This window comes from Galeopterus variegatus, unplaced genomic scaffold, assembly GCF_000696425.1.
Source record: "Galeopterus variegatus unplaced genomic scaffold, G_variegatus-3.0.2 Scaffold4164, whole genome shotgun sequence".
Classification (NCBI taxonomy): Eukaryota; Metazoa; Chordata; class Mammalia; order Dermoptera; family Cynocephalidae; genus Galeopterus; species Galeopterus variegatus.
The window spans coordinates 21,043-48,727 of record NW_007730275.1 but is presented as its reverse complement, the minus strand read 5'-3'; the positions used below and the strand labels follow the sequence as shown (position 1 = coordinate 48,727).

Below are 27,685 nucleotides of genomic sequence, written 5' to 3'. Positions count from 1 at the left end.
GAACTAACTTCAACTTCAGACACTTCAATTAAGAGAATTTTAATTACCATCTTGCCCTTCACCTACCAGCTTCCCCCCCCCCTTCCCCCCCCCCCTTCCCCCCCCCCCTTCCCCCCCCCCCTTCCCCCCCCCCCTTCCCCCCCCCCCTTCCCCCCCCCCCTTCCCCCCCCCCCTTCCCCCCCCCCCTTCCCCCCCCCCCTTCCCCCCCCCCCTTCCCCCCCCCCCTTCCCCCCCCCCCTTCCCCCCCCCCCTTCCCCCCCCCCCTTCCCCTCAGCCTGTGTGACTCCTGATGCCCCAGGGAGATTCCCTCATGGGAGTTTTACCTCTTCTAGGGCTTAATCTTTCTCTGGATGGATCATATCCATTTGGTGTGTATAACTCTTATTTCCATAACAAGAACTAAAATCTTCTAGTCTTAAATTTGTATTTGTGTTTCTATTTCACTGCCTCACTCTCCAAAGGCAAACTCACATGCCTCTCTGAACACCTGTTTAGGGGTCTGTGAAATGTGGGTAACAATTCTTACCACACCTTCTAGGTACTGAATAACATCTCAATGGGAGTAGTTATAACAACCATAATTTTAGTTATGATGAAATATTTATTGAGTGCTCACCATATGGGAAGCACTCTTTCAAGCACTTCATATGTTTGGCTCATTTATATCAATAAGGAACTCCTGGTATTCCCATATTACAACTGAGGAAACTGAGGCACAGAGGTTAAATACCTTGTCCAAACTCACAAAACTAATAAATAGCAGAACTGGGATTAAAATCTCAGCATCTCCAATGTATGTACCAGGACTAAGTCCATAAACACGTTCTCAAAACATATCAGCTAAATTTAAGCCAGGTCTGAGGGAGGATTGGTGATTTGACCTCTGCCCTCTGTCTGGCCCCTCCCTCCATGCCTTGCACCCCTTCGGGCTCTGGAATCATTTTTACATCTGCTTCCTCTAGCATTGTCTGAATATGAGACATCTAAATTGACTTGACTAATTGCACTGCAGGTTGCCAGTGATAGGTGTGGCCCTTGTTTGTGCGATAATTACAAGTAAGGTACACTAGAGAAGATGTTCCTTGAAGAGTAAACTTGGACTTGACTGGAGGACAAGTTCATCTCACTGACAGACCAGAAAGGTGAGTGATTTTTTTTCGGGCATGGTCATCAAGAAAAGGAAAGTAGGTTGAGGGCATGGGTTAGAAGGTTCAAATCCTGGGTCTAAATTTGCTCCCTATACAACTTTGGGCAAGTCACTTACCATTCCTAAACCTCAGTTTCCTTTTCTCTTAATTGAGGATGGCAATTCTTATCAGAGGATGGCTGTGATGATTTAGAGGAGATAAAATTATGCCAAGTACTAGCGAAGGGCTGAGCATGCGGTTGGGGCTCAAGGCTTAGTCACCCAGGGGAGCAGTGGAGAGGCAGCTGCCTCCTGTTCCTCAGGGCTCTGCGAAAGCAGCAGGGACTGCGAGCCGCCAGGAGTAGCTCCAGCACCACAGCTGGGACTTGGTACCTGTGAGTTGGCAGCCCACCTGTTGCCCTGGGGTCACCTGAGCCAGTCAGTACGCTCAGAGGCAGCACAGAAGGCAGGAGCTTCACCAGCAAACTCCATTCAGGGGCAACTTCTCTTCGCAGATCAAGTAAGCCTTTGACCATGATGGGAAACTGACTGCTCTCTCATTCTTCTATCCATCCACCATCTCCACCCATCTTACCAGCATTCACCAGCCAGCCACCACCTCTCTATCTACTGATGCATCTTCCTCCATCCATCCACCCATCCATCACACCTCTCATCCATCCTTCCACCTCTCAATATCACAGAGGAATCAGACAAACCTGAGCTGGAATCCTGGGTCATGCTTCCTAGATGATCTTGGGCAGGTCACTAACCTCTCTGAGTCTTCTCATCTGTAAAACAAAGTGAAATCAGATGTAGCTGGGGTGAGGATTTAAAGAAAGAGTGGACACCCCAGTGCCTGGCCTCAGCAGTCATTAAATGTTCATTCCCTCTGTTTCTGTAGTCTGGCTGGGATATACACAAGCAGGAAACTTGCTGCCTCTTGCATGACATGTTGAGAAATATTTTTAAAAATTATCTGCAATGTTTTATCAATGAGCATCCCACTACGGTACCTAGGACTGGGTCACGGTCGGAGCAGCTTAGGGGTAGTGGTCCCTCCTGGACTCACAGCAGAGAGTGCCACCTAGTGGATCCGCACCCAGTGGGGCCCCCAGTCGGTTTCGGACCTCAGCGGCTGTTGTCAGGCAGCTGAGTTGCAAGGCGGGAGGTCCAAGTGCACCCAGCCCCCTGGACTGCAGGCAGCCCTTGTTGGGATGTGGTGAATGTACTGTCTTAATCACTCAGGGGCCTGGACTGCCAGGAACCTTTTGTTCCATGGAAGATAGCCAGCTCTGCTTTGCCTACCCCAGCCCAACTCCTCTTTGGAGGTTTCTGGAAAAAAGAATAATTCTAGAAGCTACTGTTGGCTGAGTGCCTGTTATATATTAGACCCGAGGCTGGGGATTTTGTGTATTATCCCTACCCTTCTCAATGACCCTAGGAGAGACCTCGAATTTTCCCCATTTTCAGTGAGAAAACTGAGGTTTGCTGAAGTTGGCTTTTCATTTAAGGTCAGGGCAGATATTCAAAGCCCTGAATTTGTAGCTGCACTTAACTTCTAGAACCAAAGTACCCCTTGAAAATGCAGGAGACAGTTTGGACACTGATTTGATCAAATTTATGAGTCAATTAGGAATATTTGAATGCGGAATAGATGCTGGCTGGTGCACGGAATAGTGCACAGCATTAAGGAAATGCTGTTAATTTTTTAATTGTGATAATGGTGTTGAGGTTATATATTTATTTATCCTTTATTTTACTAATTAAGATTGTTTATTTATTTAAGATTATTTATTCTTTTTTAGAGATACAAACTAAAAAAATACTCAGGGGAAATGAAATGGTGTTTGGAATTTGTTTCAAAGTAGTCTGGGGGTGGGGAGTTATGGAGTGGGAGTGGAGGGACAGTTGGGGTTTACATGGAACAGAAGGTGCCAAGATTTGATAGTGACTATATCTGGGTGGTGACAATATGAAAATTGTGTAAACTGTGATAAGAATAAGTACTATTTTCTCTACTTTTGTGTTGCTTGAAATTTCCCATAATAAAATATTTTTTTAAATCAACAAGTAAAAATAAAGTCTAGATGAGGGGGTGGGGGTGGGAGGTGCTGTTTAAAAGAGCAAAGGGTCCTAAGCTCCCAGCTAAATCTTGGGGAGTTATCAGGAAGCTGGTTCATAGGGGACAAATGCCTCAACATGAAGAGGGGACCAGAGAGGGGCCAGATCCAGAGAGAACAAATCACTCAAAGTGGAAGAGAACGTACGAGGGTACAGGGTGCTGCAGAACTAGACACCACCAGTGACCCCCAAGCCCTCCAGGCCGAGGGGACAAATGCCTCAACATGAAGAGGGGACCAGAGAGGGGCCAGATCCAGAGAGAACAAATCACTCAAAGTGGAAGAGAATGTACGAGGGTACAGGGTGCTGCAGAACTAGACACCACCAGTGACCCCCAAGCCCTCCAGGCCCCTCCCAAAGCCTCCTTCCTCCACCCCCAGCCCTTCTCTGGCTATACATGGTCCTGAGGGTAGCTCTCTTCCAGGCAGAGCTGGCCACCCGATGCGTTCTTCCCTGGATCCTGGTGCCAATTTGGTTACTGAGACCACAGTGTCCCCCGTTAGACATGCTTTGAAGAAAGACCCTGGAGTGGCCGGCTCAGCCATGCTGGGAAGGATTCAGCTGCCTAGCATTCCTTTTTTTTTTCTTTTTACTTTTTTTTACTTTTGCTTCCAAAAAGGAAGGACAAGAGTTGTTAGTTTTCCTGTAAAACTGTGTGCCAAACTGCCCTGACATCCTTGGCCCCTCTCTGCCTTCTTTTCTGTCAGTCACAGTGCTGCAAACTGACTCACCCCCGATCCCCTGTCCGCACCTATGTCCCTCGACCCCTGTCCACCACACCCACGCCCTCCACCTCCCGCTCCTCTCTTCTGGCCCTTCCACAGCAGCCAGAGTGTCAGCCTTTCTCCCCGTCGGCTTCCTGGGCGCCTGGCCACCACGCACCGCCTGGACGCGCTCCCGCCCTCATTTCTCATTCCCCACTTTGCAAAGCCGGCCACCGGACAGCTCCCGACCCTCCTGCAGCCTGCTGCATTGCAGCGCAGCCGTCTGTGAGGGAGCAGTGCAGCCTGAAGCCACCCGGGACACCCCCCTCCCAGCTGCCCCCAGCCCAGGGCACAGCCTGACTCCCGACCCTCTCCTCCTCCGGTACGCATTTGCCGCGATTAAAAGCGCCACTGCTGAAGCAAAAGCGCCAGGTTCCCTGGACTGTCTCCCCCTCCTCACTTTTACGGGCTCAGAAATGTGGCCCAGGCAGCCCCCTGGTGGCACTTGGGGGCGCCACAGACTCTTGGCTGGTGCCTGAAGAATTCAGACTGATTCTACTGCACCGTGAGTTGGCACAAATCTTAAGTGGCCCAACTCCTACTCGATGCAGAACTCTGCTCGGCTGCCTCTCTGAGTGGGGGTTCCTCTCTTCTCCCCTCTCCTCACCCCAATCTCTCCCTTCTCTCTCCCAGAAAGGAATGGGAATGGAACAGAACAGGAACTCTCCTGTTGAATATTGCTCTGACAAGCAGACAGGTGTCTGGCAACCGTAATAGAGGTGGGGGAAGATTGTGGGAACAGGGTCTTTTCTTGCAATGATGTTTGGCTTCCATCTCTGCTTCACAGATGGGAAACTGAGGTGCACGAAAGTCTGTTTCAGAGTAAGGGCTGGGGACTCTGCCCTCCAAGAGTGGGTTCCAGCTTGGGGAATTTCCCTAAAGTGAGGGGGCTGCCCGTAAGACATGTCCCCTCTTTCCTCCTCCCAGCTGTCAACACCCAACCCTTCCAAATCTGGTCCTCCCCAACAGGAAGCCCTGGAGGGACCCTGGACGTTCTCCATCCTCTCTAACTCACTGTCCACACAAACAAGCCCCAACCCCCCCATCTCTATCTGCAATCTGCTTGCAGACAGGCAGAGCCCTCTCTCCACGTCAGGTTAATAATGTCATTTTCATAAGCCTTTGCCCATAGGTGCTACCACCTAATTTTGAATCTGCCCTTCAAACGGATTGGGCCACAGAGGAGCTGGGATCTCAAGCACTGCTGGGAGGTGCTTATAACTAATCAATCCATCCCCTGCCCACCCACACCCCCCAGCACTCAGCACAGCCTCACTGAGCAGTCTTCAGCAGAAGGGTGTGGTGGGGAGCCTTGGAGAGACTGGGGTTCCATCCGGGCCCAACATCACACCAGTTGAGAGACGGTGAGTATAGAACTTCACCTTTCTGTGCCTCAGTTTCTTCATCAATCAAATGGGGATCATGAGACTAGTGCTCAGAGTTCCTGCCTGGGTAAGTCTTATACAGACAGCCCAGCTCAAGGCTTGGCTCCTCCATGGGGCTCCATAAATCTCAACTGCCATCACCCCCCCTTGAGCACCCTGATTTACAGTGACTTATTCCCTGTCTCTTTCCCCCACCAGACTGACTGAGCTTCGAGGACAGGCAGCCAACCGTCACTGCTCCATCCCCAGCCTCACACTCGGACCGGGCCGGGGAAGGTAGGTGCCTTGCGGTGGTGTGGAGAGTGAGTGGATGGAGGGATGGCTGAGTCCCATAGTCTATGGGGCGCCTGGACCCCGTCAGGTCCATCTTCCCCAGACCCCTCCCTGTCTAAGCTGGCCCTTCCAGGAAGCAGCAGGGAAAAACGTTCCTTTATGTCTTTTTGCTTTAGTCCTTAGTCCCTGCGTGCTGTTATATACAATGCAAATTCTTGGTCTATTAAATGCAGATGTGGGCTCTGCATGTCATTTCTGCTGCCTGCTGCATCTACCGTGAGTTCCGCAGGCCAGGGGCTGCCTCCGGCTGACTTGATTTGTGCGATTAAGCCGGCAGAGGGGACTCTGCCAGGAGAGGTTTCCGTTTGCATTCGGAGCAGGGTCTTGAAAGGCCAGACTGTTTTCTCTCTTGCGACACTTGTTACACACATCCCCTCCACTCTCTGGGTCCCACTGTCTACTCCACAAGCATTTATGAAGTGTCTGATGTGTGCTAGGCTACTCTTATCTCACTTAGTCCTTAATTCAAGCCCCTACGGGAGAAACTCTCATCTCCATTTCACAGGAGAAAACAAGGACTCTGAAAGTAAAGGTAAAGGGAATTGCCGTTGGTTTCACAGCTGGAGAGCAGGGAGTCACGCTGGTCTGTCTCTGGAGCCCCCAGCCCTGTTGCCGGCTGCTGCTGCTGCAGAGCTGAGCAGGGCTGGCCGGGAGGCCAGCAACTCTTGCAGAAAATGCAGGGGGTTGCAATAGAGAGCATTCTCCCTGGCAACTGGCAAAGGGGCCATAAAAAACCCAAGAGTGCTCAGAAGCTGCTTAACAGATAGACATCGAGCAGCTAGCCCCAGGAGGGGACCACCGCGCCCTCCGACGGGCTTCTGGCAGAACAGCAGGGCAAAGGGCTCCATCCCAAGTCCAAAGGAGCAGGGGCAGGGGAGCCTCAAATAGGTGTGGAGGGGCCCCAAACCTGTTTCCATGGTTGATATGGGTTTGCTGTTTAGCACCGAAAAGAGAGTGAGCTTACAGCCTGCAAAGCTCTGAGGGCAGGGGGGCGAAGGGGCTGCCACAGAGATGCGGAGGCAGATGCAGAAGGTAGGGGAGGGCTGAGCAGAGCAGCTCAGTGTGCGATCCCTGAGCAAGCTGCTCGGGAAAAGAGGGAGCTAGCTCCCTGACACAGGAGGCATCCAAGCAGAGAGAGGCAGGCTGGTACTTGGCTGGGGAGGCTGCAGCACAGCTCCCCGCCTGTGGCCGTACACAAGCCTAAGCCTCTGAGAAGCTCCTACAGTTCTAAGTCCTGAGTGGGCCTGGCCTGAGAGGAGCAGCCTGGGGTCTGTGCAAGACACACAGGCTTGCCCGAGTATCTTGCCCGGGGCTAAATGGCAAAGGCACTGGGATAGTTGGCAGAGCATTTCTGCCCTAATGAGGCAGTGGAGGGAAAGGAACAGAGAACGGGAGTGAGTGCTCAAGCCAATGGGGGGAAGTGGAGGGCTGTCCTGCAGCCAACTATCCTCAAGGGCCAGGCCACCTGAAGAGGCCAAGTGCCCACCCTGTCCACCAGGCCCAGAAAAGCTGGCCTGTGTCCTCTCTGGGGCAACAGGCTGGCAAGGCAGGTGGAGGCAGTAAAGAGGGAGCTCTGGCAAGCTGAGGGGCTGACTGGTCATGGGAAAAACATGGCCCTTTTCTGAGGCTGGGCTGCAGCCACAGATTTAGCTGGACTGTGACTTGGATGCTCTGGTGACTCGTGAAAGCCCCACCACCCACTGATGGGGCCAAGGGGCCTGCATGATGATGAATGCAGCCCACACTGGAGTCGGGTGCTACCTCCCCTGGCCCATTCATGGGAGCTCAGTTCCCAGGAACTGCGGGTGGATGGGGCCTTTATCAGGGACCTCAGCTAGACGAGCCTCTGTTCTGCAGTTTCTAAAGAAGTTTTCTGGTCTTTGTTCCCAGTGCAGGCACTCAGTGTTGTGTGTGTGTGCATGTGTGTGTGTGTGTGCACACGCGTGCATGTGCACACAGAACGGCTACAAGGGCAGCCGGGTTTCCTAGTCTGTAAAATGGCCGGGGCCCCCTGGCTAAGCCTCAGGGGCAGAGATCCAGCTCCATGGAGCAGGAGATTTCGGAGATGCACACGCGTGCATGTGCACACAGAACGGCTACAAGGGCAGCCGGGTTTCCTAGTCTGTAAAATGGCCTGGGCCCCCTGGCTAAGCCTCAGGGGCAGAGATCCAGCTCCATGGAGCAGGAGATTTCGGAGAGGGCAGAGCCACTCAGGGATGGAGCTCATTGTTGCTGCCACTTAACTGTCCTGCTCCTGACAACTTAATCCATCAGCCACACTGGGGTCGCCACAGCTGCTGCGACCCACCGTGGGGGGGCAGCATCGTGTTGCAGGTGGAGAGCACAGACTGGTTTGTTGTCTCCCAAGCTGACAGACAGACAGACAAACTGCCCTGGCCACCTGGTTAGGTGCTACAAGCCCTGCAGGCAAACTGTTTGCTCTCCCAGATCCCCGGTTTTTGTTGTTTTCTGTTGCTGCTGTTGTTTCAATCTATTAAAGGACTGATTTTAAACTGTTGATGTGAACATGTTTAGTGACGTAACATTTACATGTGTGTTGTTGTCCCTGCAGTGTCACGTGGAGGGGAGGGGTAGCAGTGTGGATGAGATCCAAGCAGGCACGCACGCGTGAAATGCTGTGAATAAGGATTTCTGCTGGGGGTGGCTGGTGGTGCAAAAAGGGCTCTGAAGAGCTTTGTTGAGGATTTGAAAAGTCACCTACCTGAATCCCTAAGCCCTTTTAGCTCCCATCAGGCAGAGTGCCCCTCCCATTAATAGGTCCCTTTGCTCAAGGTATGAACAGAGCCTGACTCCCTTGCCCACGCACGAGGAAGTTAGGAAATGGGGTTTCGGCATGCAGCACTGGGCTAAATTGCAGAGACCTGGGCAGCTCTACAAATAGCTGCAGAGAAATATCCCCAGTGTGAGACATGTGTCTGACCAGGCTCACATTCCAGAGTAAATAACCCGAAAATTTAGGAGAGAGGAGCCTTTGTGCATGGGGGCCGAGGAGGTCCACTTTTGTGTAAAAGGCAACACACAAGTTATACTTCCACTAGGTGAGGTTGTACCAACACACAAAAAGCTCATTTAGACTAGGCCTGGCCCAGGGAGAATTTTCTGTGAAATTGAGGAGAAGTCAGGTTTAGCCAGAAGTTTTTCCAGGAATTATTAACCTCTGGAGACTATAACCACTGTTTCTTCCGAGCCGCCCTTGCCAAAGTCTATAAAATATGAGCCTAAAAAAGTCTGCCCAAAGAGCAGACTGACTTTTTATATATATTTATGTAAAAATAAAATAGACTCTCTCCAAACTTTTTAGGAGAACGCCATTAAAACCAACGGGGGCAGCCCCCTTTCCCAGCCCCCAGGTGTTTAAGAAAAGGCACACATTTCTCCTGGGGGGTCTGGATGGGGCGAGGGGACAGGGAGGTGGCCTTCATTTCCTCCACTCCTGTTCTCTCTAGCTTTTTGTTTTCCTCTGTTCGGTCATGCTGCTATGAAAAGGAGCTGCCGCCTGTCTCGGGGAGGGGGCTACACACTTCGTGGTGCGATGAGATGGAAAACACTACCGATTTTACGTGCTCACTACCGTGCTGCATGATTTATTTGTGTTATTTTCTCATTGAGATCTCAATAGCCCTGTTTGAGAGAGATTATGATGCTTTTTTTGTTTTAATATCAGGAAACCAAGGCACAGAAATACTTGGCGATTTGCCAAGGACACACAGCTCTCTGTCTGTTCTGTAGCTGGGTCTGTGCTCAGGACGGCTGGTCTCTTGCGATGCCTCCTACCCCCAACCCGTCCCAGGGAAAGAAATGTGACCAAAACCTTGTTCTGGTGACCCCCCCTGGTCTTCCTGACAAGCAGATGATGTGCTCTGCCCTGAGGGTGATGCTGCCTTCGCATCATAGCCCCTCTGGAACATGAGTCTGTCCCAAAGGTAGAAGTGTCCACTTTCAGTCCTGCTCTCTCTCCAGAGCCCTCCCCAGCACTCCAGCCCTTTCCTCCAGAAGCAAGCCATAAAAGATGAAATCAGCCATTTCCATGGTGTCATTATGCCCCCAAAACACACCACTGGAGCTCCCAACCCTGAGACACTACCCCAACCCGTGAACCCTGTGACCCTGGGCTCTGGGTCCCTGCACACAGCTGCCAGCAGGCACTGGGGAAGCTGGTGTGTGTGCTGAGGGCCAGAGAGGTATAGCACAGTTTGGGGCAGACGGGGGGCCAGCCTGGGCCCCACCCAGGCGTGTGTGTGCAGTTTTACAGCACTCTGCAGACTCACCCATGCCACAGAGCAGATGACACAATCCTCTGAAACTGCCCACTGGTCCGTCCGAGAAAGAATACAAGCTGGTGTTCAGTTAGGGGAAGGTAGATCCAGGCAATACAGAGGAGCCTGGGGCTTCTGGAAAGGGATAAAAGAGAGGGGGTGATTGACATTTGGCCAGTTTTGTCAATTCTAGAAAAATGCAAAACATTCTGTCAGACAAGGAAAAAGTGTCAATGAAGCATCACAATTCCAAGGACAGTGCTTTGATGGACTTTTGAACAAAATGTTAGGGGGACATGTCTAAGTTTGAGTTCACTATTGGGGATATTTCCAGCTGGTACTTGAAGGCACAGCCGAAGCACTGAAGCGTAAAGCACAGGGAGCCCACTGAGAAGAGCAGGTAGCTCGGGGCTGGAGCGCACTGGCAGGGAAGGGGGCTGCGGTGCACATGAGCTTGGCCAGTTTTGACACAGACCCTGAAGGGTCTAACGTGCTAGGCTAAGCTTTCCCTCTCTCTCTCTCTCTCTCTTTTTTTTGGACCATGTCCCGGAAGCTCTGGGAAGTGAGATGGAGGGAGGATTTAAAGCAAGACAGTAAAGAGGTCAAAATGGCATTTTTGAAAGATCACTCAATGAAAATAAACTTTTGCAAATCATTTACCTAACCCAGCTACGCCACCCCTAAGAAGTTGGGGCAAACAAATAGTTGGGGATGTGTTTACAGATTAGCTGTAAGAATGCTCACTGCAGTGTTGTTACAAAACATAGGAACAGCTTAGATCTTTTTTTTATCAGGCATCAATAAAGCAGAGTTGCACCAATAAAAACCTCAGTTTGTGACATGCCTTTCTCAATGATCTGTGCAAGGACCACTTTTAATTTACGTGTTCACTTTTTTAAAAATGATATAATGAACACCCATGAACTAGTGACCCACCCTGACCACCAGGACATTGACCAAAGCTTATATCTGCACAAATTCTCCTCTCCCAGAGCACTTACAGCTGGTATTTTCAAAAACAGAGGAGAGTAAGATCAACAATCAGGCATACATAGCCTGGAATACTAAACAGCTCTTTAAAAAATGAAAACAGCAGAGACCTATTGTCTTTTAATGGACCTCAGTATTTTTTGCAGAATGATCCTTTGTCCATAAACACTTCCTCATCATTGGTCCAGGCATGTCCCCTTTTATTTTCCTAATTTATGCATTCATATATCCATTTGTAATAATGCCATAAACACTTGTGAGCCCACTCCCCAAATCCAGATCTCTGCAGTTACTTACACCTGCCTCCACAATCTGCTTCCACTGGAGAAAAGGACCTGAGGCTTTCATGACAGCAGTGAGGTGGTTAAATAAACTCCGGTGTGTACAGATTACAGGATACTGATCTTTATTATCTCCAAGCAGATTCTTGAGGGAAGAAAAACATGCTGCTGCTAAAGGAAATGTACACTATGATACAGTTTATGTAAAAAATAAACAAAGTAATATATTTGAGAGGTATATTTACATACATATGCAAATGCACAGAAAAATATCTGGAACCAAGCACCTGAAACTGGTAAACACAGTTAATCTGGGAGGAAGCTGGGACTGAGGGGAGTGTTAAAGAGGGCTTTAGCTTTATCCGCAATGTTTGATTTTTTACTAATGAATGTATCAGTTTTCAACGTATTTCTTGCATAATTAAAATAAACATTTTGTAGGGTTTATTTTCTTATTTCATGTTTGTTTGTAGATTTTTGGTTTTGTTTTTACAAACACAAGAAAAGAGCATTTTGGCTGACAGATAGTGAGCGGGCACATATGCCCAAAGCAAATTCTGCAGACACAGGGATTTATTTTATCTTAAAGATCATTCTTTTTTAAATTTTATATGCTCTAAAACTGGCCCCGGGCCTCCGAATGGCCTGTCAGTGACATGAGACCAGCAGGTGTGTGCTTGCGGCTGTGATTTCTCCACCCACAGCCCCAAATCCCTCCCCAGCCGCCCAGCGGGTGTCTGCAATGCACCCATGGGGGAGTGCTTTCCTTTTTGGTCTTTAAGAGGCCCTGAAAGCTAATGCCCTGGCTCATCTTCTCGGGGATTAGCCAACTGGAATGAGAACTCCAGGGGAATGTGACATGAGATAGGTCCTGCCAAGGGGACACAGGCCTCAGGAGAGCCACGGCCCCAGCAGCTCTCGTGCAGCAACAGCCAAGCCAGCTTGCTGGCAAAGAGCCGGGGCCTTGCTGCGTCCCCTGACAGCATGATTCCTGTGCAGAACACACAACTGCCATGTTTCCTCCCGATTCTAACTCAGAGGGGCTGTGGCTAAATGGTGCTGGTATTTCTAACCTGTCAGCTCCATGAGAACGAGAAGCTGGTCTTTGCCCATCCTCCCCACCCCTCCCCAACATCCAGGGTAGCACTCTTTCCCCAAGGCACCCCAACTCCTGCTTGCACACTAAGCCTCTGACCCAACTGCCCAGGCCCCTGCAGCTGTCGCAGGCTGTCAAGAGTCCCCAAGCAGGCACAGGACTACGTGTGCAGCAAGGAGGGGATGATCCCTCTCCCATCTAAAGAGAAAAACATTGAGGCTCAGAGACACCAAAAATACAAAACTAAATCAGCTTTAAACCTGGGGCAGCCTGAACCTCGTCCTATTCTGTCCTGGCCACTAATTTCACAGACCCCTGTTTGTTTCATCGGTTAACCATCTCTCCCCTCACTGAGCTAATGCAGACAAGACCCTTTGAGAACTTCTCTCCCCTCTGCCAGGAGGAGGCCTATTTTCAACCATGACTTTGTGTGGAAGAAATGTGAGACAGGTTAGTTAACCAGTCCTCTGCCCGCATGCCCAGCTCTTAATCGCCTTTCCCGCACATGAGGCTCGGTGTTTATTACATAGTGTTTTATTTTGGACTGGGTTTGGTCCTTGTGAATACCTTGAGGTGACTGTCATAGTTTTGCAAATACAAAATATTTTTTGGATAAATAAAAATAAAATGCTCTACCCAGATTGAGGTTACCTGCATCCGACCTCCAGGCTGGGGTAACTCAACATGGTGACCCACACACCGTCCGAAGCCTACATAAATCTAGGCAAAGCCAAAGAAAGTTATATCGCTGCCTCAAGAAAATGCCTTCTGGCACCCAATGCTTCCCCCTTCCCCAATCCCTCATCTTCTCTCTGAATTCTAAAAAATTTCAAAGGGACCATTGAGGGGACAGGTTTACCTAAAATAAGAGCCATTTTTATATGTGTTGAACACTCCCCAAGTGCCAGGCATTTTAAATTTCACTTCATTTACGGCATCAAGGCAAAACTTGAAAATTGCTGTCCCCATCCTACAGAAGAGGGGAGAGTGATTTATAGCCACATGTCTAACGTCACCCATCTCCTCTAGGGGAGCCTGCCTTCTGTGCCCTGAGTAAACCCCTGGGCCCCAACATAAATGCCTCAGTGGATGTCTTTGTATCATGGCGATAGATATTAACGCCTCCCTTGGTTAGGAATACCAGACAGACAAGGGTAATAGCGTTATTCCAGACTTGTAAATTATATTACTACATTAAAGTTGTATAATCTCCACTCCTGTAGGGCCCTACTTCCCGAAAGATGCTGTTGGGTTTAACAGAGAAGGATGTACGTACCTGGCAGGGCACCAAGCGGGTCCTGGATGTTGGTCCTTTCCAAGGTCAGCCGGGCACAGCCCTGGCCTGGGGAGCCCACCGACTCACTGCCCATCCAGGGGCAGTGAGCCTCAGCTGCAGAATGAAGGGATCGAGTTAGTTCTATTCTAAAGAATCTACAAATTTGAGAGTTGTATAAGCTTAAACATTTGGGGGAAAAAAAGATCATTTTTCAGACCTTTGATTCAATCCTGGGCCAGGCATCTGCTCTTTCCGGGGAGAAAGCAATCATCTCACCTCCACGCCACCTGTGAGGGGCAGAAGAGAAACTGCTCACCAGGTTTAACAGCCAAGGTGCACCCTTCAGCCCTTGCCCCAGGCCTCAGCTGCTGCCAGCAGCCGTACTGTGTGCTGAGGGAGGATGGGACAATAGAGGAACAAGTGCAGATTGACACCGGGAGCAGGACAACACACAGCGGGGTCCCTGTGGACAGGGGTCCAGGATGAGGACTTACTCAGGGTCCCACAGAGGGTCACAGACTCACATCCACTCTTATGTCCATTTGCTGGAGAGCAAAATAGGGTCCTACCAGGAACAGGGGGCCTAGCCAGGAGCTCAGGAGTAAGGCTCAAGGACAAAGGCTGGACACAAGGAGCAGAACAGACACTAGGTAGGCTGACGTTCTTTCTGGCTGAGGCTGACAGCACGTTAGGCCTTGCTCTAGTCCACAGGAGGTGGAGGTGTGGCCCTGGGGCCCAGATTCCTCTTCTGAGAAATAGAGATCATAAAGGTAACACCCTCACAGCTTGTTGTGAGAATTAAAACACATAAAATGCTTAAGTGAGTGACTGGCACATAGTAAGAACTCAAGAAATATCATGGAGGAACCCAAACATAACAAAGTGGAAAAAAGAAGCTCGTGATAGCAAGTCACGTGAGGAAAGCAGGCTGAAAGGCTGTGTGTGTCTCCTGCTTGCTACTGTGGAAAATGCACGCATGTCAAAAAGGCTGGACTTTCACAATAAAAAAAACTAATGTATCCCAAACTTTATAGGAAGAAGCGAGGTTCCAGTCAAACGGGAGAGGAGGAAATCCACTTGGACACTTGCAGCCAAGGTAAGACTTGGGGCAGGGGTACCAAGCTGACCTCTCCCCGGGGGCGTCTGGGAGTGGGGGGTGAACTGTGCTCAAGCAGAAAGGTTAAGGGGTTGTTTGTCTGTGGGAAACCATGCCATGGTGGGGGTATTCGATCCCTCGGTTCAAACACTTGAGCAGCTATAATTAGCAGGTCCTGGGCCAGCTGTCCTGTCCCTCCACTAACACCAAATAAGCCAAAATGAGCTGGAAATGACAGCACAAGCCTTCTGGGGAGATGGAGGCAGACGCTGAGGCTCCCAGTCCCATGATCTGGCCACCCGTCCCATCACAAGGCCAACCACATCTACGTCATGGAATGAAGGCGACCTCTCTGGCGCTGAGGTCCCTCTGGGTCCCCAAATGGCAACTGCCCACCCCACCCTGGGCACCTACTCTGCCCTCGCCATCTCCGAGAGGAGGGGGAGAAAAGCCCGGCTTTGAACCCTGCCTCTGCCTCTCCCTTCCCACAGGACCTAGAGCCAGCACCAAGCTCTCGAAATCTCCATTTAAGTCTGTAAGAGGCAGTAACATACCCCGTCTCATAAGGAGCAAATTTGGTGCTCGGGGCAGGAGGCTAGGAGTGTGCCCGCCACAAAGCAGACACTCGGAAGATGTCCAGGTCAATAAGTGAGCTCCAGCTACCCGCCTGGGCCCCACCGGTCTTGTGCATGTACCAGCCGTCCTCCTTAGCTTCAGTCATCCGCCGGCCCTGCCCTGGGGGATGTCCAGTGGCCCAGGTCCGCGTGCCATGGCCACTGGTAATTATGGCTTCTGAGCAGTTGCTTCACCCCCCTGGACTCCAAATCCGCCGGCCCTGCCCTGGGGGATGTCCAGTGGCCCAGGTCTGCGTGCCATGGCCACTGGTAATTATGGCTTCTGAGCAGTTGCTTCACCCCCCTGGACTCCAATTTACTCACTTTCAAAGCAGGGCATGGTCCCCTCCTGGGGTTAATGGAAAAATTAAAGTTGACACCATGCATGAAAGCCTGTCTGAATCTTCACCATGACGATTACAGTGGTGTTCTAAAAGTAACAATCATAAGAGCCATGATGACAATAAATTGTTCATAGCACTTTACAGTCCACAAAGGGTTGGATGTGCCCGTCTCCCCTGGGAAGGAGCCAGCCTCTGCCTCCCGCTCCAGCTCTGGTTCCAACGGCCCCAAGGCGGGACTCTCCTCATTTTTTGCGAAGTCTACATGTTCCTATTCTGAGAATCCCCCCACTCCCAGGCCTATAACCTCCTAGGCCCATCCACACAGCAAACCAAGCACCAGGCAAGGAGGGGAGCCCACCAGGGACAGGAACCGATTCCACTCCTCAGACCCTGCTCAGCTCAGTTCTAAAATCAAGACAAAGCTAGAAACCAGTCTGTGCTTTCCACCATAGCTTAGACAGGGGACCTCTGTTTAAATGAAATAAATTGAGGGCCCAAATTTATAGGAGCAGCTGGTGGAACTGAGGCAGAGACGGGGCCCCTAAGCTCTACCTGCTCAGCCAGTCCCCTCCCCGCCCAGTGCTCCCCAAGTGCAACCTTCAGGCACCTCTCAGGAACCCAAGAGCTACAAGAGCAGAGTGAGAAGACCACCGCCTAAGCCCTCCTTGCAGACATGGGGAAACTGAGGGCCCAGGAGAGGAAGGTCATGGTAGAAGTCAGCGCCTGCCCAGGCCCGGAGGCTGGCGCAGGCTCTGTCCCTGCCCACTTGCCTTGAAAGGCAAAAGCGGCCTCAGGAGCAGCTGATTGGCTCCAACTTGGGCAGCCCAAAGAAGGAGGACACACTCCTCCGTGACCCCACTCACAGCCCCTCCCACAGGCAGCACTTTCCCCCTCCCAGGGTTATTCTGGGCAGAGTGATCCAGCTGCCCCCTGGAGCTGCCAGTCAAGTGTAGAGGGGGGGCAGGGACAGGCCGCAGGGACATTGCTGGTCAAGGGTGCTGCCTGTCACCTCAGTGGCTTAGGGAGGTGAGGGGTTGGGGTCCCTCTCCAGGAGGCCCCTTACCCTGCTGGGTGGTTTAGAATTAGAGAAGCCCTCCCCAGCCCTCCCCAGCCCTCTCCAGCCCCAGCTCTACCGTAACTCGCTGTCTGCCCTGAGCCATGGCGTTTTTCCAAAGACTCAGTTTCCCCATCACGACAATGGTATCCAGGACCCGCTGAGGCCTGACATTCAAGGGCCTCTGTCGAGGGCACAGGAGAAGACACAGGAGCCCCTCTGAGATGGGGCTTCTCCAGGCCAACATGCAAAGGGCCTCCCATCTGTAAGGCCCAAGTTGCCTTGAGCCACAAGGCAGGCACCCCAGGACAGAGGGACCCCAACAGACTCCATGGTCCACTGGGATCCTGGGATCAACCCAGGAATTCCCAAGTCCACCACCTCCTTGCCCACTGGCCCCTAGCGAGCTGAATGTGAAGCATGACCTGTCCATACCACCCATCAACACCAGGAAGCCAGGAAGGATCCCAGCCGCAGCCTGCCAGGCGCCATCTTGACCTTGACAAAATAAATAAATAGCAACCACCTGTGGACAACCTCCCAGTGTCCTTGCAGGCCCAACCCCATTGTGATGCTGACCTCATCCCTGCCACCGGCAGGTCAGGGCAATGGGGAAAGGAAATGGGGATCTTCACTTTGAGGCCCCTTAGCCCTAAGACCTACTGGCTGTGTCCCTAAACCCAAGGGGCTCTGAGCACCACCTATAGGGAGGCCAAGGAGGACTGGGGTCTTCACCTGGTGCCCATCCTGGCTGCCTGAAAGGCCGGGGTGCTCCAGGTGTGACAGGGCTAGTGTCTGAGAGGCCAGGAGAGGGGATCTGAATGGCACAGCTGAGAGTCCACATTTCTCCCTCGCTTCCCTTTCCGTCCTCACACCCCCCTCTCTTGCCATCTTTACCTTCCTCCTCAGGGACTCAGGCCCCTGCCCCCTCCCATGTCCTCACCTCTCCCCTAATTCCGCCCCCCTCCGCCCCCCGCTCAACTCTGCTCCTAAATATCCTCTCATCTCCTCTTCCAAGCTCTATTTTTAAAATCAGATTTCCTTTACTGTACAGGCAAGCTGACAGGGGAAGGTATTCGCTGAGGGATTTGCCCCCCCTGCCCCCCCCCAAACCCAAGCCTTCATAGACACACGTTGGCAGCCCTGACCCCATGGCACTTGCTCAGAGGCAAGCAGAGAGCTGACCCGACCAAGCTCTGGGCACCAGAGGTGGTGAGGCTGGGGTGTCTGTCTCTGAGTGTTGGGGGGAAGAGGGTCCCACTCAAAGACCTCCAGGGCAGTTCGGACCCCAAATGAGGAGCACAACATTCTGGAGTTTTTTGTTTTGTTTTGTTTTGTTTGGTGGGGTGGAAATTTCCAAATCAGTAGATATATCTTAAATAAATTGTCATGACCTTGCAGAATACTTATGGAGCTGCATTGGAAGGACTGAGAACATTACTTCTGAGGAACCCAGAGGAGAGACAGGGCCTGGGCCAGCCACAGGCTCTGTGGGTGGCTGGTGGAGGGCGGGAGACAGACAGGAAGCCCAGAGTGACCGTCTAAAGCACAAGTGGGAGGACGGGATGAAGGCCCCAAAGATGCCCAAGTCCTCCCAGAGGGGCAGACATCTGAGCTGAGCCTCAAAGGAGATTCTTACCAGGTGTTCGAGGGATCCCCCTCCCGCCTTGCCCCCAAGACCCCTCGCTCACCTCCAGAGGGGCAGTTGTCTCAAGGGTGTGGTCCTCCTCTCCGCACTACTGACAGCCTGCAAGGCAGGGCTGCCTCCACATCTTCAGGGGTCTAGCACAGTGCCTGGCCCAGAGAAAGAATCAGGACATGCTGCTGTATAAATTAATCAGATATGGGCAAAGGAACTTGCTTTTTAAAAATAAAAAGACCTGGGGACAATAAAATCAAGACTGGGATCAGGGACTGAGAAACTCCATCTTTCTAGAGAGAAGCATGAGAAGGAATCAGGAACTGAAGCTGGTTAAAACTGATGGCTTCGTGCAAAGGAATTTAAGCTTCATATCCTAAGTAATGACGCGCAATCTCAAGATTTTCTACATAAAAAGTACTGGGTCCAATTTTCATTTCATGCTCAGGCATATAGATTTTATGTTGTGAACATGAAGTCTGAAAGGTTTGACACTGAGAATACCATGATTAAATTGGATGCCATGCTAAGATGTTGGGACTTTTTGTCAGTGATGAAAATACATTAGATTTTAAGCGGGAATTTCAGGAAAATGTTTGGGTTGATGGTAAGAAATCAGGACTTTATTTTGCGGAGTGACAGGATCGAAATTTTAAACCATGCTAACGAGTTTGGATATTCACCAAAGGGTTTTAAGAAATGTGACGGTGAGATTTTTGCTTGTGGGAGATAAGTCTGCAGAAAAACATGATAAAATATATTTTATGGCTAACAGCTTTGGACTTTATATAAGAAGCAATGAGGAAACATTGAAACATCGTAAATAGAAAAGTAACAGCCACAAATTTAAGGATCATGCTGAAACGTTTTGACTTTATATGCTGAGGTAGTGCCAGAGTGTGACTTGTGGAGCACTCCAAGGAGATTTGATTAATGTTGACACCAAAGTTAAAAGATTTTAATCAGAGGAGTTGTATGATCGCCATTGTGAATACGCAAAGAAATTGGGCATTTATTCTGATGCTCTGACATGATTAAATTTTTGCACATGCCTAGGAATTTGATTTAGCCAATAAAAAGCTCTATCAGAGTGACAGAGTAAGTTTTTCTGTGTTTGATAAATAGTATGCAGTGAAATTACAAAATAAAATTCACATTTTATGCTAAGAATTTGGACCTTTATTCAATACACAATTAAGAGAACTTGCAAAATTTTAAAGCAGAGTTACAAGATCAAATTTATATATATACATTGTGCTAGAAAGTGTGAATTTTATTTTAAGGGATGACATGATCAAATTTTTATATCATGCTCATAAGTTTGGATTTAAGCCAATAAACGGCTTAAAGGAGTGACAGGGTGAGATTTGGGGGTTTTTATAGACCAGCCTAAAGATAAATTGCATGGTACAATGTTACAGTTTATGTTAAGCAGTTGGAACTCTGTGTTACAGGCAATGAAGAAACTTTCAAAAGTTTTAAATTGAGGAGTTACATGTTCAAACTTAGGCATTTGGGGAGAGCTGAAAGAGTGGATTTTTACGGTAAAGATAATACGATGAGATTTTTATAACATGTGAAGGAAATGTGATTTTATGTGAGTTGAAGCATTCCATTTGAAGGAGGGGGATGATCTCATTTTTGAATCCTCATGCAGAGGCGTTTTGGATTTTGGCCAGTAAAGGGTTTTAAGGAGTGAACTGATGAGAGTTTTGTCTCCAGAGGAATTAGATGGTAAATACATTTTATGCTAAGGTATGTAGATTTGATGAACCAGCTGATGAATAAGGACCCGCCCGCTCCTCACAGAGGCACCCCCTTGGCACAAGGGCACGCAGTCTATATGCCGAGGACAGGGCAGGTCTTATGCAGAGAAGTTATATGATTAAATTTACATAGCATGCTAAGAAGTTTGGACACTATTTTGAGGAATGACGGGATCACATTTTTATGCCATTAGGAATTTGGATTTCGGCCATTAAGAGATTTTAAGAGAGTGACATGGTGAAATTTCTGTGTTGGATAGAGCAGTCTGCAGAGAAACTGTATAGTAAAATGTATTATTTTACGCTGAAAAGTTTAGACCTCATCTCACAGGTAATTAACAGATATTATAAAGCTTTAAGCAGAAATGACAAGAGCAAATTCACATATCTTGCAAGGAAGTATGACCTTTTATTTTGAGAAATGATATGGTCAGATTTTTATAATATGCTGAGAGGTATGGAATTGAGCCAATAAAGGGTTTCAGGAGTAGTCTAGTGAGATTCTGGGTTTTGTATTGATCCATTGGCAAACAAATTACATGGGAAAAATTTTTATTTTATGCTAAGTGGTTGAAACTATATATTATAGGCAATGTTGTATGTTTTAAGTAGAGAAATTATAGAATAACTACTATTCTTCTTGCTAAAAATGTAAACTTTAATGTTAAGGAGTATTAAGATTTTTAACATGCCAAGAATGTTAGATTTTAGGATGAAGACAGAAAAGCCGGGGGATTTAATCATTTATATAATTAAATTTATAAATATGTTAAGTAGTATAGACATTGTATTAAGAAGGTGTATAATCTAGTTTTTAAATCATCTTGCTGAGGAATTTAAATTTTAGCCAGTAAAGAGTTTGAAGGGAGAGACGTGCTGAGATTTTTATTTCTGATACATAAGTCTGCACATGAATTGCTTAGTCAAATTTTGTATTTCAATTAGAATTTTATATTATGACTTAGAACTTACAATAGTATATACCTTCGAAAACGTGTATGAAGAGGAAATGAGTTAATTTATGCAATGTGCTATGTATATGTTGCTATGATGATGATGATGATGATTTTACCTAATTTGTATATTTGCTAAAAAATGTGATCTCTACCTGAGGAATGACATAATCGGAATTTTATATTATGCTAAGACCTTTAAATTTTAGCCAAAGAATGGTTTTGGTAAGTTTACATGTCAGTTATGTTTATGCTAAAATGTTTGGATTTAATACTACAGACGGTAAATAAACAGTGAAAGGCTTTAATCAGAAGAACTGCTTGATCAAATTTAAGTGTCATGCTAAGAAGGGTGTACTTAATTTTGAGAAAGATCAGATCTGAATTTTGCATCCTGTTGGAAAGTTTGGATTTTAGTCAATGAGGAGGTTTACGTATGGGAATACAAGATTTTTTGTAGATCGGCCTGGTGGCCAAGAGAAAACTGAGAAGTAGCAAAAGGTGTTAAATTTATAAAGAGCAGTCACTGTGCAGCTGACCTATCGAATAATCAAAGCTCAATTTGCTCTGCTCCAACAAAGAAACAATGTGAAAATAATCCTAACCAAAACATCTCTTTAAATTCAGTTTCAGCTCACTAAAAGGACCCATCACTATATTTTCAAAAATCTATTCCAGGACACTCAGATTTCAAAGATATCCCATGCCCTGCCTGGACCCCTACACCCCCAACTCAGTGTCTCAGCTCTACTAGATACACCTCTATGTTGGGGGGAAACCAACCAGTAACATACAGAAGGGAATATTTACTAGAACCAGGAGGCCAGCCCCACCTGAGTAAAGGAGGAGACCTGGTGAAGATAAGACTGGAAAGGTGTACAAATACATTTGCATGTGTGGAATTAGGCCAGATGTTTGAAGTTCCAGAAGCCCCCACAAACAAGAAGGGCAATCCTGGGACAGCAGAGATTTTAGGAGGGGTGGGAAGATTATTTGAAGATGTCCTCAATAGCTCAGAGCTGGGGAGAACATAACATTGAAAAGAGAGCAAATCGAGAAAGAGAAATCCACAAAAAGTCTGAGTTAGAATCAAGTAACTACCATGCAAGTGTCCAGCACATAGTAGGCATTTTATAAACAATTATTGGAAAAAAATTAATAATAAAAACCAGTACCCACACCTCTACACCTCCCTCCTCCCCCCCCCTCCAAATTTTTGACTTTGCACTGGGGAAGGAAGTAAGAGCTATTTTGGGCTGCTGGTCCAACCAACAGGATAGCAGCCAAGTGCCCGTTTCCTCCTCTTGCACCAAGCTTGTGGAGCAGTGGGCAGCTTTGCTAGAGATTCCTGCCTCTACAACCAAGGAGGCTGGGCTTGCTCCAGAGCATCGAGCCTGCCAGGGCCAGCGTTGGATGGCGCTCAGATGTGACCTCTGTGATTTTCGAGTGACTAAAGAAGGGAAGTAGGATTGACCAAGTACACGTGCCAGGGTGAAATGAGGCATCCTGCCGGATGCCTGCCTGCCACGGTGGCCACTCTGGGCCAGTCATGCCACAAAATTTATGGGCTGTGAATTTCTCACATCCATGGAGGAAGCAGACAGGCCAGGCAGACTCAGATATAGACCTGGGAGGCAGGACAGGGGTTGACAGATATTTTCTCCCTGGGGGTGCCCCAAGTGACCAGCCAAGGAGGACCCAAGATGGCTTTCCCCAGTTTCTTCCTGCTCTGATTAGCCGGGCATCTGATATGCCCTTGAGAACCTGACCCTGACCTAGTAAGACCCTAAACGACTGCCTTTATTCCCCACCCCCTACTCCACCCGCAGGTTCTGAGCTTCACGGTCCCAGTTGCTGACCGGACACTCCACAACCTTCCCAGTCTTCAGAAAACACTCCTTTCCAGCCGACGAAATGATGGAACCCTCTGAAGACTCATTTGAGACGATGATGGAGCATAAGAATCCATCATCAAAACAAATGGAGTCCTCCGAGGGCTCATCCAACACCACCGTGGCGACATCGGGCAGCGGAGTGCAGGAGGCGAAGGAGCCAGCCAGTGGCCCAGCCCGGGAAAAAAGAGAGCCACCCAGTGGCTCACTCCAGGAAATGGAAGAGCTGCCCATTGATCTACTCCAAGACATGGAGGAGCCATCCAGTGGCCCACATAAGGAAATAGAGGATCCACCCAATGACCTACTCCAAGACATGGAGGAGTCATGCGATGGTGCACGCCAGGCAATGGAGGAGCCACTCAATGAAGCATCTGACAGAATGAAAAAAACATCAGTCAACCCACGGGGAGCCCCAGAAGAGCAAGAGGGCAACGCTGACCTGAAAGAGTCGGGAAGGGCAGAGAGTCCTGAAGAAGTGCGAAACCAGACCGAATGCTCCGCCACGGAAATCATGGGCATGATGAGGTCCATCATCTCGCTGTCCTTCCGAATGGAAGACCTCAAAGAACAACAGAGAGTAGCAGAAGAGATCATGGTGAGAGGGATCAACGCAGGCCAACTGCCCACCCCAAAACACTTTTCTGGCGATCGCAGGGAATACCACGAGTTCATCGTGCTCTGCCAACTGATCTTACAAAGCTGCCCAAGAATGTTCTACAGTGACCGCCTGCGAGTTAGGTACGTCATCAGCCACCTCTCTGGGTTGGCCTTAGAATGGGCCAATGCTCTGCTGCAGGCAAACAGCCCCCTGATTGGAGATTTCCCAGGCTTCCTGGAGGCCATGTCAGAGGTGTTTGAGTACCGGCAGGCACTGCGTGTGGCAGAGGAGGCCATGTTCAATATCAGGCAGGGGAATCGCTCCGCCACCGAGTACATCAATGAGTTCCAGAGCCTGGTGCCCACCTTAGGCTGGCCAGATGAAGTCCTGCAGGCCCACCTGTGCCAGGGGCTCAACGAGGATATCAGGCATTATCTATTTCGGGTCCCTCAGCCGGATTCCCTGGAGAATCTGATTGTGCTCATCCTGCAAATAGAAGAAAAGCTGGCAGAGAGAAGAGCCATGCTCAGGCTGCCCCCTGAGTCCCGCCCACGGAACCTGACCTGGATCGACTCACCTGCTCCAGAGAGGTGGATGGTTAACAGCTGGCTGCCCAGCGCAGTCCATCCGGACATCAATCGCGCCCATCTCTTCCTGTTGCTCATGGTGAGAGTGAACCCCTACCACAGTGTGGCGGTCCAGGCCCTGGTCGATTCGGGAGCAGAAGGCAACTTCATGGATGAGAAGTTTGCCCAAGAGCACTATGTTGAGCTCTACGAGAAGCCCTACCCACAGTCGATCCAAACCGTGGACGGCTCACTGATTGGCGACGAACCTGTCTGGCTCTACACTGAACCCCTGGTGTGCATTCATCAGAACCACCAGGAGTCCATCGAATTTGACATCATACCTTCACCTAACTTCTCCGTGGTCTTAGGCATCCGCTGGCTCCGAGTCCACGCCCCCGAAGTTGACTGGGTCAAAGGTCGCTGCACCTTCCACTCTCCCTACTGCCTGAAGAACTGCTTCCGCCCACCGCCCCCATGCATCGCACTAGAGAGACACGGCATGAGCCTGCTCCCCGGACTGCCGCACCCATACTCAGACCTGGCCGACGTGTTTAACCCGAAGGAAGCAGATGATGAGACTTCCGACCAGCCAAGCTCAGACGGATCCGATGATCTTTCTGAATCAGAGCCCTCTGAGCTTCAGCAGGCTGGAGACAGTGATCACAGCGAGATCTACTACGAATGTTCCTCGACCGCGCCTTGGGAACCTGTGGGTGCCGGGATGCAAGAAAGAGCCAGGCTACAAGAGGATTACTGGAACCTGCTGGACATGCTGACCGACAAACAGGACTACACACAGATGATTCCGGAACTGTTTGAGCAGTTACACGGAGCCGCATGGTTCACAAAACTGGAGCTGCGGGGGACCATCGTGGAGGAAAGCGTGAACGTACACCGAACAGAAGACGAATGGAAAGCAGCGTTTGGTTTGGAGCTTCAAGACGACATGAAGAGCTACCAGCCCTTTGCGCTGTCCCCAGACCCTATCATACCGCAGAGCGTGATTCACTTCATCCTAAAGGACATGCTAGGTTTCTTTGTGCTGTCTTATGGTCAGGAAGTCCTGGTCTACTCAATGAGTCAGGAGGAACACCTCCAACACGTCCGCCAAGTCCTGGTCCGCTTCCGGCATCACAATGTCTACTGCTCCCTGGACAAGAGCCAGTTCCACCGCAAGACGGCGGAATTCCTGGGATTCATCGTGACCCCCAAAGGGGTGAAAATGAACCAGAACGTCATGAGCATCATAACAGGCTACCCTAGCCCTGGCTCCAGGGAGTCCTTGCAAAACGTCATCGAATTCGTCTTCCCCTATCGCCACTTCGTGGACCGCTTTGCCATCATCGCAGAGCCCCTCGTGCGGCAGCTGCTGAGCACCCAAGAGTTCTACTGGGGAGATGAGGAGCAAGAGGCCTTCGAGTGCCTGAAGAGGGCTTTCCGCAAGGCGCCCCTTCTCCACCACCCCAAGCCCCAGAACCCATTCTACGTGCAAACAGGCATCACCGGGTCGGGCCTGCATGCCTCCCTGATCCAAATAGACGACCAAACCGGCAAGCGAGTGGTCTGCGCTTTCTACTCCCGCACCACCTCGCCTATCGAGGACGAGTACTCTCAACTGGAGATGAAGATTCTTCCAATACGGGCTGCCTTCATGGTGTGGTGCCGCTACCTGGAGAACACCGAGGAGCCCATCATGATCCTTCTCAACACAGAGGATCTAGCCTCTCTGAATAATGACAGGCTCACCGTACTTCTCCCCGGGCATTGGGTCTTCTTCTTCTCTCACTTCAACTTTGATGTCATGGAGCTGCCAGAACAAGATGGCAGCCGACCTCTGCCGCCCCTGAGAAACTGCAGGCAAAGAGCTTTCCGGAGAGCCGCCGCCACTCGGCCCCTCCTGCTTTTCGCCACAAGGGATCAAGCGACAGAATCCGGGGAAGAAGACGGTGAAGACGCACCAGACCAGGATGAGCTAAATGAGCAGACCTTCCTGCAAGAGCTCCTGGCTATGATACCGATTGACCAAATACTCAACAGCTTCCTGGCCCATTTCAGCATGGCCCAGATAAGGGCAGTCATTCTGCATTTCTTCCGAGGCCTGCTGTACTGGAAGAACGTCCTGGCCCTGGCAGCCGTCCTGGTGCTGCTGAAGGTGCGGCAGCACCCCTCCCTGCTGCCAGTGCCCGCCATGCAGGTGGCTCGGCCACAGCCACGGCGCTCCCTACGGCTCATCCTGGACTCGTCCCTCATTGTGGGCAGTGGCATCGCGACGGCCATCGCTCAGCTGCTCACCCAGATGCCCCCTCTCGTGGGCGCTAACGCCGTCACAGCCCAGGAGCTGGCCGAGCTGTTCCTGGGCCCTGGCCGCTGGCAGCGAAATGCACTGCTCCCCCAGACCAACCGAGGCCTGCAATTCACCCCTGGGTTCTGGCTGACGCTGTGTGAGTTCTTCGGTGTCACAGTCACCGGCCCAGAGGGCAGGCAGCCCACCCCACGTGAGAACCGGTACTTGGAGCTGCACGTCGTTGGTGATGAAGATGTCGTCTTGCGAGAAGCCCTGCAAGACGACCTGCAACGTTACCGTCAGTGTGGCCTGCATGACGGCCTGCAAGACACCTCGCAGGACGCGCAGGAAAACGACGTGCAGGAGGACATGCCCACCGGCGCGGCCGCAGCCACCGCCAGCCCCCCACTCCGCCCACGAAGTCTGCTGGACCCCGAGGTCCTCGACTTCCTCAATAACCGTCTGATCTACATCCACAGCGCCGACGGCCAGCTCCACTTGCTCAGCCGGGAGGAGGTGGCCCAGGCCCTGAGCCGATTCCTGACCATGATCCAAAGGCAGGCCCCACCCGCCAGCGGGGGAGCGAGCCTAGAAGAGCTGCCCGATGATGACGGAGACGCTGACCTCGACTGAAATGCCTCTTCTCCAACCACGAGGCTCCTCCACTTCTCTGACCCCCAGCTCCCCCAGAGTCTCCTGCCACCCTCCCCGTGCCTCAGCCTGCTTCGCTCAGACCCAGCGCCTCCTTCCTGCTGCTCCTGACCCAAGGGGAACCCACTTGTGAAGGGCAAAAAATTCTTCAACTCATCAACCAGCAATGTCATCTGTGCTAATGGACCCAGAGCCAGCTCAGGGCTACCCGTCCCGTCTTAATTCTCCAGGTCCCAGGCCCACAACTGGGGTGAGATCAATGAGGAGAAAGCAGTGATGAGCAGGACATGACCCCATGACCCCAGGCCAGATGAAGAAGCAGGCACAGCTGACGCAGCCAAGCAAGCAGATGCCAGGGACCCCCCACCCTGGAGTGGCGAGCGGCCACCTGTGCATCCTGGGACACTGACCTCGGGTGCTCCACTGACTTCTTCTACCTCCACCACCGGTGCTCCTGCTCCCCTGGGCTCCCGACCCCCACCCCCGACCCCCCCCCATCCTCCCGGTGTCTCGTGGTGCGGTGCCTCCCCCACCCCCCCCCCCCCCCGCAAGCAAGCCCACCACCCCCCC

General features: G+C 50.6%; 1 protein-coding gene across 1 annotated transcript; it reads left to right on the top strand.

Annotated features, from left to right (window-relative positions):
• Positions 1–22,980: 22,980 nt before the first annotated feature.
• On the top strand, positions 22,981–27,144 carry RTL1 (retrotransposon-like 1). The gene has a single exon (XM_008586876.1). It carries the CDS (start codon positions 23,033–23,035, stop codon positions 27,095–27,097), a length of 4,065 nt encoding a protein of 1,354 aa, XP_008585098.1. The 5' UTR covers positions 22,981–23,032; the 3' UTR covers positions 27,098–27,144.
• The last annotated feature ends 541 nt before the right edge of the window (positions 27,145–27,685 follow it).

Excerpts from the sequence above, each read along its gene's own strand:
- RTL1 (XM_008586876.1), top strand. The coding sequence starts at position 23,033 with ATGATGGAACCCTCTGAAGACTCATTTGAGACGATGATGGAGCATAAG.